The following is an 18,232-nucleotide window of genomic DNA, read 5'->3' as shown; positions in this document are numbered from 1 at the left end:
CCAGTTAATATTGGCCAAGCGTTATGAATAGATTTCTACCCCATGACATTCCTGACAAGAAAAAAGTACATAAATCATGTCCACTTCTGGTCAAGGAAATGTCTGGCACTAGTTGAGCACTCCTGTCAGGTATCATGCGAGGAGTGAAAATTTGTTCTGTCCCAGCAAAAGTAATCCTAACGCCAGTTAATTTATAGAGCAATGTGGATACCAAACGCAATGCTAGATTCAGACCTATGCCAATCATTTCCCTGTTATCTTTAGTAGAACACTGATGGAGGTTAACAAAAGTTCAGTAACACTCAGAATTAAAACTTACCACGAGCTGAAGCTCCGGCTATCAATGGAATATAGATGCCATCACATTCTAGCTGGTACTTCAAAAAGGCCCGTAATTGATCATAACAAGTGAAATAAATAACTGTTGCAGGCACTGCCATTATTCTGTAAGATAATTACATATTGTAAAAAAGAATTAATTAGGCTGATTTTAAGTGTGCTAATGTAATATTGCTATTCATTATTATTTATATAACTTTTAACTTTTGTTAAATATAGAAGTACGGTATCTTAAAATAACTATAAGGGAACAACATTTCCAAGGTAATAACCACTAAAATTTTTGTACGGATACTGACCCATACAATGCTGTCATATTTGAATATAGAAGTAACCACCTGCTAAATGGGAGATGCTAATAGGAGTCAACAGCTGGAAAGAACACCACAGCACATCACAGACAGAAAGGTTCTCTCCCAATGCATTAAAGAAAAAGAGATTTGTGGGATCTACCCGCAAGACTGGTAACCCTGAATGGGAAAACAGGTAAAATATGCCTTTAACTTTAGCCGCATTAAAAGCGACATCAACAAAGATGTTTGAAGGATGAGTTATTTTCACTTATATCAATCATCCTACCATGGATCTATAGACAGGATAGGATAACATGCCGGTGCAACAAACAATTAGGAAGGCTAATGCAATGTAAGCCTTTATCGCAAGAGAATGGGAGTACAGGAGTAGCAAAGTCTTGCTTCAATTGTATAGAACCTTGGTTAGACTGCAACTGGAGTACTGTGTATAGTTTTTGTCCCCTTATCTTAGAAAGGATATTATTGTCATCGGGGGAGTGCAACGAAGGTTCACCAAACTTGTTCCTGGGATGGCGGGAGTGTCCTATGAAGAAAGATTAGGGAAACTGAGCCTGTATTCTCTAGAGTTTCAAAGAATGACAGGTGATCTCATTGAAGCCTACAAAATACTTAAAGAGATAGACAGGGTAGATGCAGGCAAGATGTTTCCCCTGGTTGGGGAGTCTAGAGCCAGGGGACATGATTTTAAAATAACAGGGAAGCCACTTAGGACCGAGGTGAGGAGAAATTGTTTTACTCAGAGGATTGTGAATCTTTGGAATTCTCTAACCCAGAGGGCTGTGAAAGCTCAGTCATCAAGTATATTTAGAGTAGAGATTGACATATTTCTAAATATCAATGCTGTAAAGGAATATAGGGATAGTGTAGGGAAAAGGCATTTAAGTGGATGATCAGCCATGATCGTACTTAATGGCAGAGCAGACTCGACAGGCCGAATGGCCTACTTCTGCTTGGTGAGACCATACTTGGAGTTGTTATGCGCAGTTTTGGTCTCCTTACCTAAGAAAGGATATACATGCCAAAGAGGAAGTGCAGCGAAGGTTCACCAGGCTGATTGATTCCTGGCATGACAGGATTGTCATATGAGGAGAAATTGGGCCGACTAGGCTGGTATTCACTGGCGTTTAGAAGAATGAGAGGGGACCTCATTGAAACATATAAAATTCTGACAGGGCTGGACAGACTGGATGCAAAGTTGATGTTTCTTCTCGCTGGGGGTGGGGGGGTCTAGAACAAGGGTTCACAATTTCAGGATACAGGGAAGCCATTTAGGACTGAGATGAGGAGAAACTTATTCACTCAGAGGGTGGTGAACCTGTAGAATTCTCCACCATAGGGCTGTGGAGGCCAAGTCACTGAATTTAAGAAGGAAATAGATAGAGTTCTAGACTCTAAAGGTGTCAAGGGGTATGGGGAGATAACGGAAATATGGCGTTGAGATAGAGGATCAACCAAGATCATATTGAATGGCGGAGCAGGCTCAAAAGGTCGAATGACTTACTCCTGCTCCTATTTTCTATATTTCTATGTTACTGCTATGTTCCTATGACACAAGTACAGAACATCCATGTAAAAGACATTTTTATTAGGAGCTTAGAATCAAATCAGTGAATTATACATAATTAAAGACAGTTTTACTTGGTGAAACTTAATGTAACTGGAAATTAATGTGGATAAGAAAACAGAAGTAGGAGGTATTCCTGTGACAGCAACAATACTATTGCTACCTCCCGATAAATAAACTGGTGGGAGTATTTAAAGTGGAACCAATATACTTGTTGAAAAATGATAAATACAAGGATACTAGGGAACGACTGAGTCTGCATTGCACCAGGTACCTATTGCTTTCCTGGATAAGTGGTGCCTGCAACGTGGCTGTGATGTATTGCAGAGTTCACAGTCGGAAAGTGGCTTCACCATGGAGAATCATCCAACTGCACAATATGACTGAATTTGGGGATAAGACACTGGTATCTATTTGGGCTAAAATTAAAAGGTTACCCGCTAGACTGAAGCCTTATGGATGGTTATAAATTTCAGCCATAAAACAATCCTTTGTATTTAAACAATTAAGTCAGTAAATTTAAAAAGATGATTATTTACAATTTGCTACATAATAAATGATATAAAGGGGGATACAGGTATTAGGAGCTCATTCTTGTTGGCAAAACGCATCCAAAGCAGGAGAATCACCTTGGGTGAGGTTGTTGTCTCATGTGTTCCTCACATGGTAGCAATTGTAGCATTGCTGATTAGTGTTTGGCAGGTTTGTAGATTACAGAGAAGTTTAAAACTCCAGAACGAACATTAAAAATGGTGGAGTTTGTTGAATCATAAGTGAAGGATCAAAAAGTGATTTCTTCACTCTTAAATGGTGGCACTTTAGGATTAGGATTATTCTCATGATGAAGTTTTTTGCTTTCTTCTTACTTATAGATTTTTACTGTAGCTAGAAAAGCTGTGCTATTTAATGTACTGCCAAGCAGCTTGTGCTTGTTTACTGTGAAACAAGATAGTCTTGATAAAAGGAATTGAACAATGGGCCAAAATGATAAGTTGTGTTCTTAATGGTAAACAGATTAGATATCTGAAAGTTTTATAGAATCCACCTCACTTCTGGGGGTATAATTCACAATAACATTTTGCATGCCAAAGTGATTCATCAAGGACAGTGTGTATGACTGGGGCCTATAAAAATCTTGAGCTTTCCTTCACAATTTGTAGAGAGAACCAGGATTGAAAAGATTAATGAAGGTTACCTCTCTACTCAGAGGGCAACCGGGTCCTACTCTCATCTGCTAAAACTGCCCACTAATGCAAAGATAACCCAGCTTCTTTGCTCAACTGCAGACCTTCTTCCTAAATCTCCCTCCCATGTCCCCTCTACCCTCACCTCCAACAAATGCGAAGAGCTTATAGACTTCTTTGTCATTGAAATTGAAACAATCTGATCAGCTGCCTCTGCCACATCTCTCCCTTCCACTAGCTTGCCTGGTCAAACTATCTTTAATGCTCCTCTTTGCCCTAGCCCTGAACTCGCAACTTTCTCTACTTTTTCTCCTATCTCCCCATATGCCCTCTCTGAGTTCATCTTGTCCATGAGACCCACGTCCTGTTCCCTCAACCCTATTTCCATTAAACTGCTAATCACCCAACATCCCCACGGCCCCCATGTTAGCTGATATTTTAAACAGTTCGGTCTTCAGGTTACCTGTCTCTCCTTTAAATCTGCTGTCATCACCCCGTCTCCCCCAAAAAAATCAACACTTGCCCTCTTCCATCCTTGCAAACTACTGTCTCATCTCCAACCTCTCTTTCCTCTCCAAAGTCCTTGAATATGTTGTCACCTCCCAAACCTGTTCCCATCTTTAGTGGAACTCCATGGGCAGAATCTTCCGGTAGGCGTGTGGGAACGGGCCCGACACGCCGACGCGTAAAATGACGTGTGATGACGTTGGGCGTGCGTCCTGACGTCATCGCGATATTTCACTTGGTGGGCGCGCGCTGAAGTCGGCTGCGCATCTGCCAAAATGTCAATGGCCTATTAAGGCAATTAAGAAAGCAATTACAGTAGTTAAGAACGCTGCCTGTTCAACCTTAAGGTTGGTGGGCAGCCGAAAAGCCCAAGCGGCCTTCACGTTTTTCAGGAAACCTCATCCACGGGCGGGATGAGGTTTCCTGAAGCTTTTTTAAAATCATTAATTTTCCCACCTTAACAAACACTGTCACATGAGGGGACATGTTTGAATAAATCTTTACATCATTTATTGAACTTTTTAATTGTCTATTCAATCTCCCTGAGGCACAGAGCTGCCTCAGGGAGATTGCTGCGCTCTTTCGCACGCATGCACGAAAGAGCGCAGGCCCCGACTCTCCCTCCTCCCCCCGACCGCACAGGCAGCGCTGAGTACTACCAGCTGCGCTTTATGTTGGGCAGGCCTTAATTGGTCCGCCTGTGTAATATGGCGGCGCGCAGCCGATCGCAGGCAGCGATTGGCTCTGCGCCCGCCCAGCCCACCCACCATAGGAAAAATCCAGACCCATGTTTGAATCCCTCCAATCCGGCTATATTATCAGACTGGTCATCCAAAATCCAGTACTGGATGAGCAGAAATTTTCTCCAATTGAATCCTGGGAAGACTGAAGCCATTGTTTCAGTCCTCACTCCAAACTCTGTTCCCTAACTATAGACTCCATGTCTCTCCCTGGCAGCAGTCTGTGATTAAGCCAGTCTGTTCAGAACCATGTGTCACATTTGATCCTAGATGAGCTTCCGACCTCATTCTCACTGTCTCTAAGACTGCCTATTTCCACCTCCGTAGCATCATCTGACTTAGTCCCTGTCTTACTTCATCCACTGGTGACACTCTTATCCATGGCTTCATTTCCTCTAGAGTCAACTATTACAGTGCACTTCAGGTGATCTTCCACATTAACACTCCCTAAACATAAGGTCATCCACAACTTGGCGCGTGGCTGTGCCTTCAGTTGCCCAGGCTCCAAGCTCTGGAATTCCCTTTCTACAGCTCTCTGCCTCTCTTCTCTTTGGACAAGCCTTTAGACATCTGACCTAATGGGCTGGCTTTTTGACAAATCAGGATGACTCGAGGGACCTTTAAAAATGGTGAGGGGAGGGTGGGTCCTGATTTTGGTCTGGGCCCCACTCCCCCCACGGTCCCTCATGCCATGGTATGCCCCCCCAAACAACACCTATGGCCCCTCATGCATGAAGCTATGGCACTTCCATGTCCATTCACTCACTATACACTGTAGAGAACCAATGAACCTTAGTGGAAAGTAGGATGTGTAAAAAAAAGAGCTTTAAAAAGTCATTTCTTCATAACTTTCCACTTTCTTTAAAAAAAACTTTTTACTACATCCCAATAAAGGTGTCAATCATCCAGACCCTTTAAAGTATCAATAGCAGAAATTGCAACCACATAAAACCTCCATCTTGTGTAAATCAACATTGTGAAATTGACAGCATAGATCAGAGACCCAGAACTGTCAATCGTGTAATGTTTTTCCCTGGGGCTCAGGTGTTTCAACAGTCTAATAGATTTCTTGGCCCTCTGCCAAGCCTCATTATACATTCTGGGGATGGGTGGGGGGCGTGAGTGGCCATAGGGTTTGTTTGGGGGGGCGTACCTTGGCATGGGGGTCATGAGGTGCCATAGGGATTGTTTGGGCAGCATAGCTTGGCATAGGGCTTGAGGTGGCATGGATGGGGAGCTTGTGCGGGGAGAGAGGGTATGAAGGCTGGAGGGTCTTTCTGGTTTTATCATAATTGGGACCAAGTCCCACAGCGCCAAGGCAAGCCTTTTAAAAGACCACCTCCCCACCAGGCAGCCCCTGCGGCTAACTCCAAATTTTTTCCCAGGTCAGCAGGTGCAACTACAGTCCTCACCTGCTCCCCCACAATGCAATTCCCGTCCTTGTGGGCATTTTCTACCAAGACAGGTGGGCCGAGCCAGGTATTTTCCCCGACTACTTCTACCCGTCTTGAGGATGAAAATCTAGCCCAATATCTCTTTACGCGGCTTAGTGTCATACTTTGTTTATAAGGTTCCTGTGAATCACCTTGGAACATTTCATTATGTTAAAGGAGCAATATGAATATATGTTATTGTTGTTGTCAATGCTGTTTATTTTTCTGTGTGCCTATTACTTAGAGACGTTGGACTGGATTTTCACTCCTAGGCCAATAGCGTATACCAGGAAATAGTGCCCTATCAGAACTCAGTTTCACTCTGCGAGTTTGGGGGAGGGGGTTGGGTGTGGCACGGAGTTGGGCCTGTAGCCCCCAAGTGTAAAACAGAGGGGCTGCTGAATACCGAGGTGGGCTGTTTAAAAGGCCCACCTCAGTTCTTTGAGACTTTGTCCCAGTTGTTTTGTTAAATATTAGATCCCCTTGATCTCAAAACATCACCCCCCAACCCATTCCCCATCCATATCAACTCATGCCCCCGCCCATCCCTGACAGTATCCACCATGGGCAGACCTCAGGAGCCTGTTGAGATGAAATAAAAAATAGGTCCAAATATCAATTACAGCCTTTACTATAATTAAATAAAAAACACATTCATGAAAACGCAATCAAACTTTAAAAGTCTCATGTATTTAATCTCTTATAAAAACAGACTTGTATTCATAACCCCACAACAAAGACAGCTAATCCTTTAATATCGTCTGCGCTGTAAATCAAACCTGTAAACTTACAAGCCCTCACTGGGATAATTGTGGAAAGTAGCCGAGCATTAATAATGATAGCCCTAATGGCAATTAATGTCAGCTATTTTGTAACTGCTAGAACTGATTTTTTCCAACTTTCACTGGCACGGCAGGCCTTTTTTTAAAGACAGGGCTGGGAATTTACATAACTATATAGCTTGACAGTTCCACAGACTTTATCTGCTCTTCTTGAACCTTTATGTCTCTTCCATAAATGTGTGACTCCACACTATGGAATAGGCCCTTGCTACAATGAAAATGGGGTCTATTTGAACTCAGCACTGAATCCAAATGGCCTGCCGAGTGCGGGTTTCTCTCATGTGAGTCATGCCTCATCCCCTTCCCCTACCAGCGAAAATGGTATCTGTTGGAAGTGGGGACAGGATGTCTGAATTTGAGTCCTACCTATCATTTTTGAAGGTCTGAGGAGTCTCCATGACTGCAAAAGTCCTACCTATTTTGTGTCAATATTTTAATGCGTTCAACAAAATTTAAGTTGCAAACCTTATTGAGTGTCAGATTCAAATTCTCTGTCAAGGTGATTAGTTACTCCTTATATGGAATTATCACATTTTAATGTAACAAAGTAATGTAGAGACATGCTGATAGTCACGTAGAAGAAGAAAGAAAAAAGCATGTAAGTGACAAATCATAACAACGAAATTGAGGTTTGAGGGTTTCACTAACCTGAATATTGAGCTCAGAACTCTCCCAACATTAGATGGGGTTGTAATTATCATATTTTGTGTATGGTGAAGTACTATTGCACATAGTGTATGCTTAATAAAATAAAGAACAGCTGACCTCAATGTTTCAAGGACCTAATTGATTTTGAGGAATAGGTAGAACACCTAATCATAAATAAAAACTATCTGCTAACAGTGCAATTTATTGCAAGTACTTAAGAAACATAGCAAATATATTAAAATGGCAAAAGACATTCCTCTAAAGTCAAAGCAACTTAAATTTCATATATTTTTGGGACCAGAAATTATCAACTGAATGTGCCAGGCACATTCCACAAAACATATTAGTGAATTAAAATTACCTTTAAAAATCCACTTTATTAAATACCACATTTCATTTTAAACAATAAAAATCAAATTATTAGTCATTAATACAAAGATGTAATTTTATATTTCACAATTCACTGCTGACTTTTAAATCTGAAATCATTAAAATAATTGTTAATGATTTAAACTGGTTGTAGAGAATCTAAAAAACTGAAAGAACAAAGCTATAAATAGCTGATTGTACAACACATTTTCAAAGAGTAAATAGTTGCTGAAGTCATCAGAACATGATTAAAGGAAAAGCACAGTAAAGTTTTATTTACTTTTATACCTATGAATTTGAAATGCTGCAAGTTGTTTAGGTTGATTTTTAGAATGCACAGAAAATAAAGCATTTTGTCCGCCAGGCCAAGAAAACGAAAAGGACTTATGTGAGAACCATTGGAGTCGAGGTGGTTACCAGGATCATGCAGAGACCAACTTAACTGGAAGGCAGTGGAATTTACCCAAGTAACTGAGAGGTTGGGAACTGCATTGGCTGGAAGGAAGCATGGGTGGTGTACTAGGGATTGATGCATACAGTGAAGGTAGGATGCAGAACAGAAGTGGGGTAGAAGAGGCTGGGATACAAGTTCTGCTACCACAAAGTAAGAAGAGGGAAGGTGGCAGACTTGAATGTGGAAGAACTATTGGAAAGGTGGGGAAAAGGAGCACTTGAGAATACTGGGAATGTCTAGTATTTGGCAGCAGTTAGAGGTTGATACTACCAGTTTAAGGAGCTCTGGGATGAGCCTGCAGAACTTGAGCCACAGAAGATGCTGAAAACCATGGTGGGCAGACACAGTATCTATAAATGGAGTAACTAGCTGCATAGGAGCAAATTATGATTGCATTATAAACATGAACAACTATTACCTTTCTCTCAGTGGATCAGAATGGGCAACAGAGCACGTGCAGCTGCATTTCTGAACAATGTGCCAGGAAAGCTGCAAAACTTGGAAGGCAAAACTTATTGGATGGATTACCAAAGGAACGGAATTAATTTAAAATTATTTATCAATTGGTTAACAAACCGTTTTTAAGAAAACATAAATATAGTTGGTTAGCTGACCAAACAATGTGATGGCCAAAAGAAATCTTTAAAAACGTTGGGAAAATGGATTGGTTAGTTTGCTGGTTTCAGATTTGTAGACTGTGGAAAATAGATTGTGTGACTTGATTAGTCAGTTCTGTGGGTTGGTGGTTTGTGACTAAAAGCAGATCAGGAGGAAGGGAGAATGTGGGGTAGATTTTACTACCTATTTATAATTAAGTAACAGCATGAAGAGAGAGAGATGTGTCACCTAGTAGACTTTCTAGAAATTTAGGCCCAGAAGTTCAGGGATGTCTATGTCTGGGCATACAGCGGGAGATGAGGGTGTAATCACTGTGCCAGAATCATTGAAGAGGTTCAAGGATACCCCAATATTTAGCCTCAGGTGTCATTAGCATCAAGGAGTGTGCCAGGAAAAACCTTTTGTCAAAGACTGAAGTGAGAGCAGGCCACTAGTGCCACAGCAGCTCTGAGGTAAGCAGACCCAAAGCAATGTGGTTGACTCTTAACTGCCCTCTGAAATGGCCTAGCAAGCCACTCAGTTGTATCAAACCACTAAAAAGTCTAAAAGGAATGGACCTACACCAAAATAGACTGCAGTGGTTCATGAAGGCAGCTCACCACCACCTTATCAGGGGCATTCAGGGACAGACAATAAATGCTGGCCTAGTCAGTGACACCCACATCCCATAAACAAATTTTTAAAATAGGCAAAAAGGGTAGAAACACAGACCAGGGATGGCTTGAGGAATTTGAGAGCCTATGGCGGGTGTGAGCAATAAGCCCCAGCCTAGATACAATTCCTAGGCTGTACAATTTTTGAGGAATGATTAGAGTTAAAAGGATTGTTTCTTTGACAATGGAGGACATTTGGGGAGTATTATTCGTGTTCAGAGAAGGCAGCCAAAAATATTAATAGATGAAGAAAGGACAGAAACATGAAGATCCTGTTGCTGAAGTACAAGAATAAAAATGCTTGGATTTATATAACACTTTTCAGTACTTAAAAGAGAATAATGTACTTATGAACTGTAGTCACTACTGTGATATGTCACGAAAGTATAATAATTCTCATAATATTGTGATTTATTGTAAAAGTAGGTTAAAAGTGGGGTTTGGATTGTGTGTGTGTGTGTGTGTGAGTGTATGGGATTTAACTGAATTGGGAACAGCTGGTCTGGAGGCTTTGACTCATCAAAAGCTAGGATTGAAATGCTAAATACGTAAACATGGCTGAAGTCTTAGAATGTGAGGTGATCAGAATTTGCATTTTTAGATAAATCAGGATAATTTGAATTTCAAAGAGATGTAAGATGTTACACTGAGCCAGAGAAGCTAGGCCAAGCAGTGTGTTTATCTTCCCAAAGGTTACTGATAATATGAGTACCATGAAATGATTTATATTATGAGAAAGGTAAAGTTCCAAAGATATATGGGAACAATAAGATTTACATTAAAAGGGAGAAAGGAGGATGAGGCTATGTGAGAGGGAAGTCATTATAAGATCTATCAGAAGTGTGAAAAGCCTCCAGTATTAAGCCTGCTGTTTACAGAAACCGAAGATGGGAAAAGCCATTATGAATTCTATCATCTAGAGTATTGTGGTTACTTGCTGGCATCTGTTTAAAATCTTTTTTTTCCTCATTGTTGCCTTAACAGAGGTGTAATTGGAAGCCAGATTAATTAGGGGTTCTAGGAGTTATTATAGTAGTAATTTGTAGACCTATGTATGTGCTTAAAATCTTTTCTTTTGTTAATAAATGTTTAATTTAGTTTTCTAAAAAAAAAATCGCTAAAGTCTTGATGGGCTTTTTACTACTGAATTTAGGGCATGCATCTCGAAATAAATATAAATTGCAAAACCATTGTGACTGTGTTATCAAGTTTCCCACGTGGATTTGATCTGCCTGGCACAATCATCTGATATAAGAGATGCCATTTCTCCAAAGGCAGATTCCTGGGAAACGCTAAGAGTTAAATAGGAAAAAGACTCTTGAGACGATTCATCAATTACAGCCTAGGTGGACCTACTTGGGAGGAAACTAGCTATTATCATAACTTTAATGGGAAACAATGTAACGGTAGCTTAGAATGCACAGTTTCAATCTCTGTGAAAGGTTTTGGAGACGTCTAATGCAGTTATAAAGAGTGGAATTTCTGAAGTATGCAACATAAGCACCAGGATTAGCCATAATCATGAATTAAGCCAGACCCTAAGACTTTACGAAAAGATGTTAATGTGCAATTTAAGAGGCATGAGGATTCTCTTTTTTTTTAAAGAGATAGAATGAATACAGGTTAAGTTTTTAAGAGAAAGAAAGATAGGCAAAGGAGAAATTTAAAAAAAACAACCCAGGTGAAGTGTAAATAGGGTGACATTGAAGATGATGGCAGAAATATTAATTAGAATCAGCAGTCTTACTGGAGCCGAGAGAGAGAATGAACAGGTATGGTAGAGATAAAAATGGCTGAACAGAAAGTAACAGAAATAGGTTCTCTGTTAAAGTAATAAAAATTAGAATCAGAAGAGAAACACCAACCAAAAATAACTTTGTCTTTAAGGCAACAGACAATTTTATGAATACTATAAAGAAGAGATTGGATAGGTAGAAGTTAAGACAGACACTTTTCGCCAAGGATCAGGTACACCTTGGAGAAATAATCAATAAGATTATTTTTGCCAGATCTAATGCTGGATATACAAAGATTATGAGAGAACACAAAGCTAATGCCAATGTCTTAAGACCGATTAAGGCAGCAGCTTTGAACACCAGTACATAATTAAACTGATCCAAGATACAGCAAGCTTATCTTTGATTGAACTGCAACAAAACTACCAACAACCGAAGTCAAATAAAACTGCTTTCTCAAGCATTTGCCTTCATAGAATCATGGTATAGCATAGCACAGAAGGGCACATTCAGCCCATTCGGTCTGCTTTGGCAGTTTTGAAAGGCAATCTAGTTAGTCATGATCTTCCCTCTCTTTCGCTATGTTCCTGATTTTTTTCCCCTTCAAGTATTTATCCAATCCCCTTTTGAAAGCTATTATTACTTCAGCTTCACCACACTATCAGGCAATGCATTCCAAATCTGAACACTTACTGCATAAAATAATGGTCCTTTTGCCAATCTCCTTAAGTCTGTTAACATCTGGTCACCAAACCTCCAGCCACTGGAAACAATTTCTCTATGTAAATCCTTCACGATCTTAAACAATTTGATTAAATTTCCTCCTAGCCTACTCTGCTCTAAGAACAAAAACCCCACCTTCCCCAGTCTAAGTAACTGTAATCAGTCATCCCTGGAACCATTCTCGTAAATCTATTCTGTGTGCCTTCACATCCATCCTACAGTATGGTGTCTAGAATTGGACACAATACTCCAGCTGATGTTGAACTAGTGTTTTATGCAAATATACCAAAACTTTCTGGCTTTTGTACACAATGGGCGGAATTTAGTTTTGGTGACAGGGTCCTGCCCATTGGTTGGAGAACCGATGGGAGCCCCATGTCATCTTTCCACAGGAGGCATGATGCTTTTTTAGTGCAAAATCAGGCCTCCAACTGAATTAAGGCTGCAGTAGGGTAGATATCCTTCTTCTGAGAGCTGCTGGACAATAAGAGGTCAGTAGCTCTGCAGTACTGGCAGTGCCACTGGGAGCGGTGGCAACTGCCGGTATTACACTGGGGCCTACGCAGAGGATTGGCAATGGATCCTCTACAGTCAGCTAAGTTGGGCAAGATAGGTTTTCAGGGAGGGGGGGCGCTGACCTGGGGGTGGGTGGGGGTTGACAACAAGGACAGAGGGTGGTTTCCTATGGGAAACTTCCCACTTTCTGATGTCGGGTTCTTCACTCAGGCACAGAATGCATGAGAATTGAGGGACCTCTCCTCAAAACTCTCCAAGATTGAGACTCTGCAGTTGAATACCAGTGACGGCAGAATGAGGCCCTTAAGGGCCTCAATTGGCTCCAAGCAGGAAGACTGCCTGCAAGCCTTCCCGTCCCAGACTTCTTCAGAAGAAAGACAGCAAGATTTCCACCTCATAAGTCTCCCACCCACCCAATCATGGCCCCCACGCCCCCGCCTCTGAACTCGCCTCCGGGAGGGGGAGGCATTTAATTCCTACCATATCTCTGTTTATATTGCCCAGGATCGTTTTATTAGCTGCTTTGTTAATCTGTAATGTTGCCAGGTCTCTGTTCTTGCTCTAGAATTATACCACTTAGCTTGTATTCTCCACATTCTGCCCACCAAAATGTCTGGTCTCACACTTGTGTGTGTTGATTTTTACCTGCCATATATCCTCCCTTTCCACTAGCCCAACTCTGTGCTCTTAAAGTCTATTACTAACTTCCCAAAATAATCCCAAATTAAAATCACTCCAACTTCAGTCTCTGAGCTCCTGTGTGCAGATAACACGTGCGAGTGTGTTCACTCAGAAATGGAGCTCAAGTTCATTGTTAACACCTGCTCCAAAGCATATGAGAAGACAGGCCTTTCGCTACAGTTTCCACAGCACAACACCTCCCCACATCGATTAAGATCAACAGCAAGATCCTGGAAAACGTGGACCATTTTCCAAATCTTGGGAGACACCATTTGTCAAAGGCAGGCATAGATGATGGAATTCATCATCACTCCAATGTGACAGCTCAGCTTCCAACCGAGGGAGGAAAAGAGTATTTTTTTCTTAATATTCTTTCATGGGATGTGGACATTGCTGGCAAGACCAACATTTGTTGCCCATCTCTAATTGCCACTCAAACTGAGTGTCAAACTATAACAGGCACCTCAAAACACTGGCAATGTTTTAGCCAATGATCTAGGCAACTGATGACAGCCACCAATGGTGAAGTGCTTAAAATTGGAGATGCTCAATAAGCTAGAATTTGAGGAGCGCAGATATCTTGGAGCATTGTGGAGATGGAGGAGATTACAGAGATAAGGAGGAGCAAGGCCATGGAGGGAATTGAAAACAGATGAAAATTTTAAAATCAAGAAGTTGCTTGATCAGGAGCCAATGTAGCTCAGCAAGCACAGGGTGAGAGGGGAACAGGACTTGCTGTGAGTTAAGACATGGGCAGCAGAGTTTTAAATGACCTTAACTTTATAAACAGCAGAACGTGGGCACTTTATTCAAATTTCCTTATCACTGAAGTTGTGGCAAGTGTATACAGAGCAGCCGCTCCAGTACCACGGGTTTTATATTCCCCTGAAGCTGAAATTTTTAACGTTTTTCCTCCCCGACAATTTCAATTCATACTTGATCCCCAGGCTTTTCATGCTTGCATTTATTTCTTATATTTTCTTCAGGGAACTCAGTTCCTTATTATTCAATTTCTTCACTATTTCTGCATGCTTTACTTGATTAAAATTATGCTATATACTTTTCTGATTGTATTAATATGCTGCTTATCTTTCAGTTTTAATAAAGAGTACCTCTTGAAGCATATCTCTCCAAATATACCAATTATACACAGAAGTTAACACAGAGACAGGCTGTACAGGCCAACTAGTGTATGTTGGTGGTTACTCTAAGAAAATAATACTGTGGAAGAATAAAATACATCTACAGGTCAACTAAGGGTTAAACAGTTAGCACCATAGTGGAATACCACAGCACAGTTCCCTCTTTTGTTCTAGCAGGCACACCTGCAGCTGCCAGCTAATTGAGCAGGAGGGGAGAAAGGGGAGTGTCATAGGCAGGCTTCCTGGAGTCCTTGAGACGGGATGTCTGCCCCCAGGATCAAGCAATGGTCATCTGTTCTCTAGAGTGTACACCCCCTAGCACTAAAGATAAGGTCAAGCATGGTTATCCATTCTCTGTCCCACTTCTATTACTACGTGAGCTTCCCCCAATATCCTGTATAGTCATAAACTTAGAATAGACTAATTGTGTGACAATGATTCTCAATGTAATTGATCATTGAAAGTTAGACAGCCTTATCACCTTCAAGCTCTTTGATATGTACAACTTCGACTATAAATACGTGTGCGCTCTGATGTTTCCTCAGAGTGTCAGCTAGCTACCTTGTATGCTACTGGGCTCTCCGTGATATCACGATTAATAAAGGCTTCCGAGACAAACCTCCTGGGTCTGACTGTTCGCTCCGATTTCCGCGACAAATACTGATCACATTTAGCCACCCTGTTCCCAAGCCCCTCCAACCCTATTTTCCTTTATTTGTCTATCCAATTTAAATTGCAATACTGGCAGAGTTTTTGCCTTAACCATTAACTCTGGACATTAATTCCTCAGCCTCATAACTCTGTGTAAAGAAGTTTGCCTTCTATTCTAAATCTCTGACATTTCATCTTGTATCTCTGGGCTCTTGTTCCTGACCCTCAACTACCAGAAAGTCTGCTATCCCATGTCATGATTTTAATCACTTCTAACATATTGCCCCATAATCTGCATTGGTTGGTCTAATAAAGACACATTTTAAAAAAAATCTTTCTCACTTTGACATTTTCTCAGATAAAATTCTAGTCAGCCTGCAATTACCCTCTCTAAAAGTCTCAATATCCTTACTATATAGTGTGGAGCTCAATACTGCACACAGCACTCTAATTGAGTCATACTAAGATTGTATAAGGAATCATTACCTCTTAGCTTTTGTATTCTATACTCCTGGAGATAGAATTTATTTTAACTTCGAACCTGCGGTGTTGCCTTTTTCTGTAAATCAGTAACTGCTTACTGTTTCTAGCTTTTTCTGTTTTTGCTTTAGCAATTTTAAAAGTTTGTTTTTAAACAAACATCTGCCAAGAGCTTCCAAGGCAGGATGCAGTTTAGTTCCTGACTAATTGTGACTTTTTATGACAAAGCTGAAGCACAGTTAAATGTTCTGTTGCTTTTTAAAAATGCAACTTTTCAGGTCAAGTTTCTAATCTTATGACAGCATTATTTAAATAACCTTACAATGTTGGAGGAAGTCCACTCCAGAGTGACTTTAGTCCCTCATTACGAACAATTTGAACAAATGCATCCTAGAACACAGAAATGGAAAACATTCTTACGTTATGCCAAATAATGATTTAAAATAAAGCACATTCAAAGACAAATCTGTCACAACATCTGGTAAGTCATGTTGACTGCTTTTTCATTCAAAAAACTAAAATTAAAGTGGACATCTGGTTCTGTTGTTAAGTAATGCAGTAGCTACCAGGCCTAAATCAGTGCTCCATTTGAAATGCATCATCAATAGTATAATGGAATGAAGTGTTACATGAAGTGTCAGTCTGAGAATAAATGATTACATATGCAAACACATATTATAGATACAATGGCTCAATTTGCTATGGCACAGAAATCAACAGTGTCTGCCATGAGTTAGACTTGCCCTTGCACGTTTAGGTTCTTTAACATTGTGTGCCATTTTGCCAAGAATGCAATCTGAAAGTATTTTATAGAGGGAATCCGACATCTGGGATCTGCATGAACAGGGTAAGCAAGTGTGCATCTCAATAATTAATCAGAGTCAAGTATTGTAACATTAACGGAATAAAGATTGAGAAGGAAGTGTAAAGTAGACTGGGCAATTTCAATGATAAATCAGGTAAAGAGAGAAATAAAATGAGGGAAAGAAAGATTAGATTGAGAGAATAAAGAGTTACAAAAAGGAAGAGTCAAAACAAAATTTAAATTTTACATATTTAACTCTAACAACAATTAAAACTTGAAGAAATGAGGCACACACTTATGGTAGTTAGTTTTCACTGTCACGGAAGTTACTTGGAAATAATTAACATTTATTACATCATTAAAAGGGTACTTAGACTGTAACAGACAACTTTGTGTGGCGAATTTAGTTTATATCTACTGTACAAATACAGCAAATTCTTACCACTCAAAGCATTTCCAATGGTGAGTCAATCAGCAAGAAGCCACATTCATGAAGCCAACAGCAATTTTTGGATTTCCATGTTTAACCACATCTGTGCTTCCCTGAAGCTGCTGTAGCATTTGTGCATAAATAATGGAAAGTGCCATTAGCCTCACTGTTACTTTGACAGCAAATTATGGGCCATCATAATTTATATTAATATATATTTTTGTATGAAGTATTTTGTATAATTCATATAGGGTATTTGTACACAAACAACCTAGAGGTTTAGGTTGACTATGGAAAAGGGCAAAGAACAATCCAAAGTAAGAATAATTAACTGTGGAAAAGTCAACTTCAATAAGATAAGAAAGGGCAGAATTTTCCCAGAATTGCACTAAATGTGGTAGCGGGCGGGTAAAACGGAGCCGACGAAAATGGTGGGTTTTCACGCCATATCGTCCTGAGCCTGCCTCATTATTTACTCACTCCAGCGAAACACGGCGTTTCTACAGCGAGCGGGCTATCATTCCCCCATCCATCATCCCGCTGTTGCATCTTTAAAAAGCAGCCGCCAGCAAAGCGTTCATTGCCACCAGTTCGCCACCGCTGCCTGGGAGACATGGCCAGCCAAGGAAAAAAGGACTACGCTTCAACGACAGGTCCCTTGAGCGACTGCTGGATGCCTTGGAGACTCGCCGGGATGTGCTCCACCCCTGTTCTGGCTGCAGGATGGGCAAAGTCACCAACCTGTCTTGGAAGGCGGTGGTGGTCAGTGCAAACGCCCTGCAGAGGAGGACAGCCACCCAGTGCCGCAAAATGATCTCCTCCGTTCCGCCACGGTCAGTCACTCTTTTCATCACTCCCAACTCTCACACTCACAAACTCATCACACATCCACAGGGTCCTCACTCAGTGCCAGTGCAAGGGACATCACCATTCACTCTTCACACACAATGTCATTGTCCTCGTCCCGTCCATGGGACCACTCATCACCCACACAGGCCAGGCATACTCATCATCTGGCCTGGCAGGCGACCTGATACACTCTATCCATGCAGGGCAAACTGGCACACAACAGGAGGGAAAGGACCCAGACAGGTTGAGGGATGCTGGAGATCAAAGTTCTGACAAAATTCAAAACCAAAGCCATCCAGCTGGCCAGCGATGACCGGGACTGGTCCTGTGCTGATGGTGAGGTCGGTGCTGCTCTACCAAGCGAGGATCCAGCAGTGCAACATCCATTAGGCAACCATGCTGTGAGTGATGTATCCTCTTTCACAGGCCACTGCCATGCACTAATTTTATCTTCCCTTGCTTTCGCAGGCACACCTGCCAAACAGCCGACTGAGTCCATGACCCAGGGCATCCAATCAACCTCTAAAGAGGAATCTGAAGGCACGCTCCCTGAA

At 41.1% G+C, this 18,232-nt stretch overlaps 1 protein-coding gene across 2 annotated transcripts in view; it reads right to left on the bottom strand.

Annotated features, from left to right (window-relative positions):
- LOC144678667 (mitochondrial glutathione transporter SLC25A40-like) overlaps positions 1–18,232 on the bottom strand; it is a 61,672-nt gene that overhangs the window by 19,963 nt on the left and 23,477 nt on the right. For both annotated transcript variants that reach the window (XM_078538441.1, XM_078538442.1), the window contains 2 exons: positions 15,917–15,984; positions 320–444 (listed from right to left, as the gene is read on the bottom strand). In XM_078538441.1, the coding sequence (XP_078394567.1) occupies positions 320–444; positions 15,917–15,984 (193 nt within the window). The remainder of the gene's footprint in view (positions 1–319; positions 445–15,916; positions 15,985–18,232) is intronic.

The sequence above is a fragment of the Cetorhinus maximus genome, chromosome 3, assembly GCF_964194155.1.
Source record: "Cetorhinus maximus chromosome 3, sCetMax3.hap1.1, whole genome shotgun sequence".
Classification (NCBI taxonomy): Eukaryota; Metazoa; Chordata; class Chondrichthyes; order Lamniformes; family Cetorhinidae; genus Cetorhinus; species Cetorhinus maximus.
This window is presented reverse-complemented; position numbering and strand designations above follow the sequence as displayed.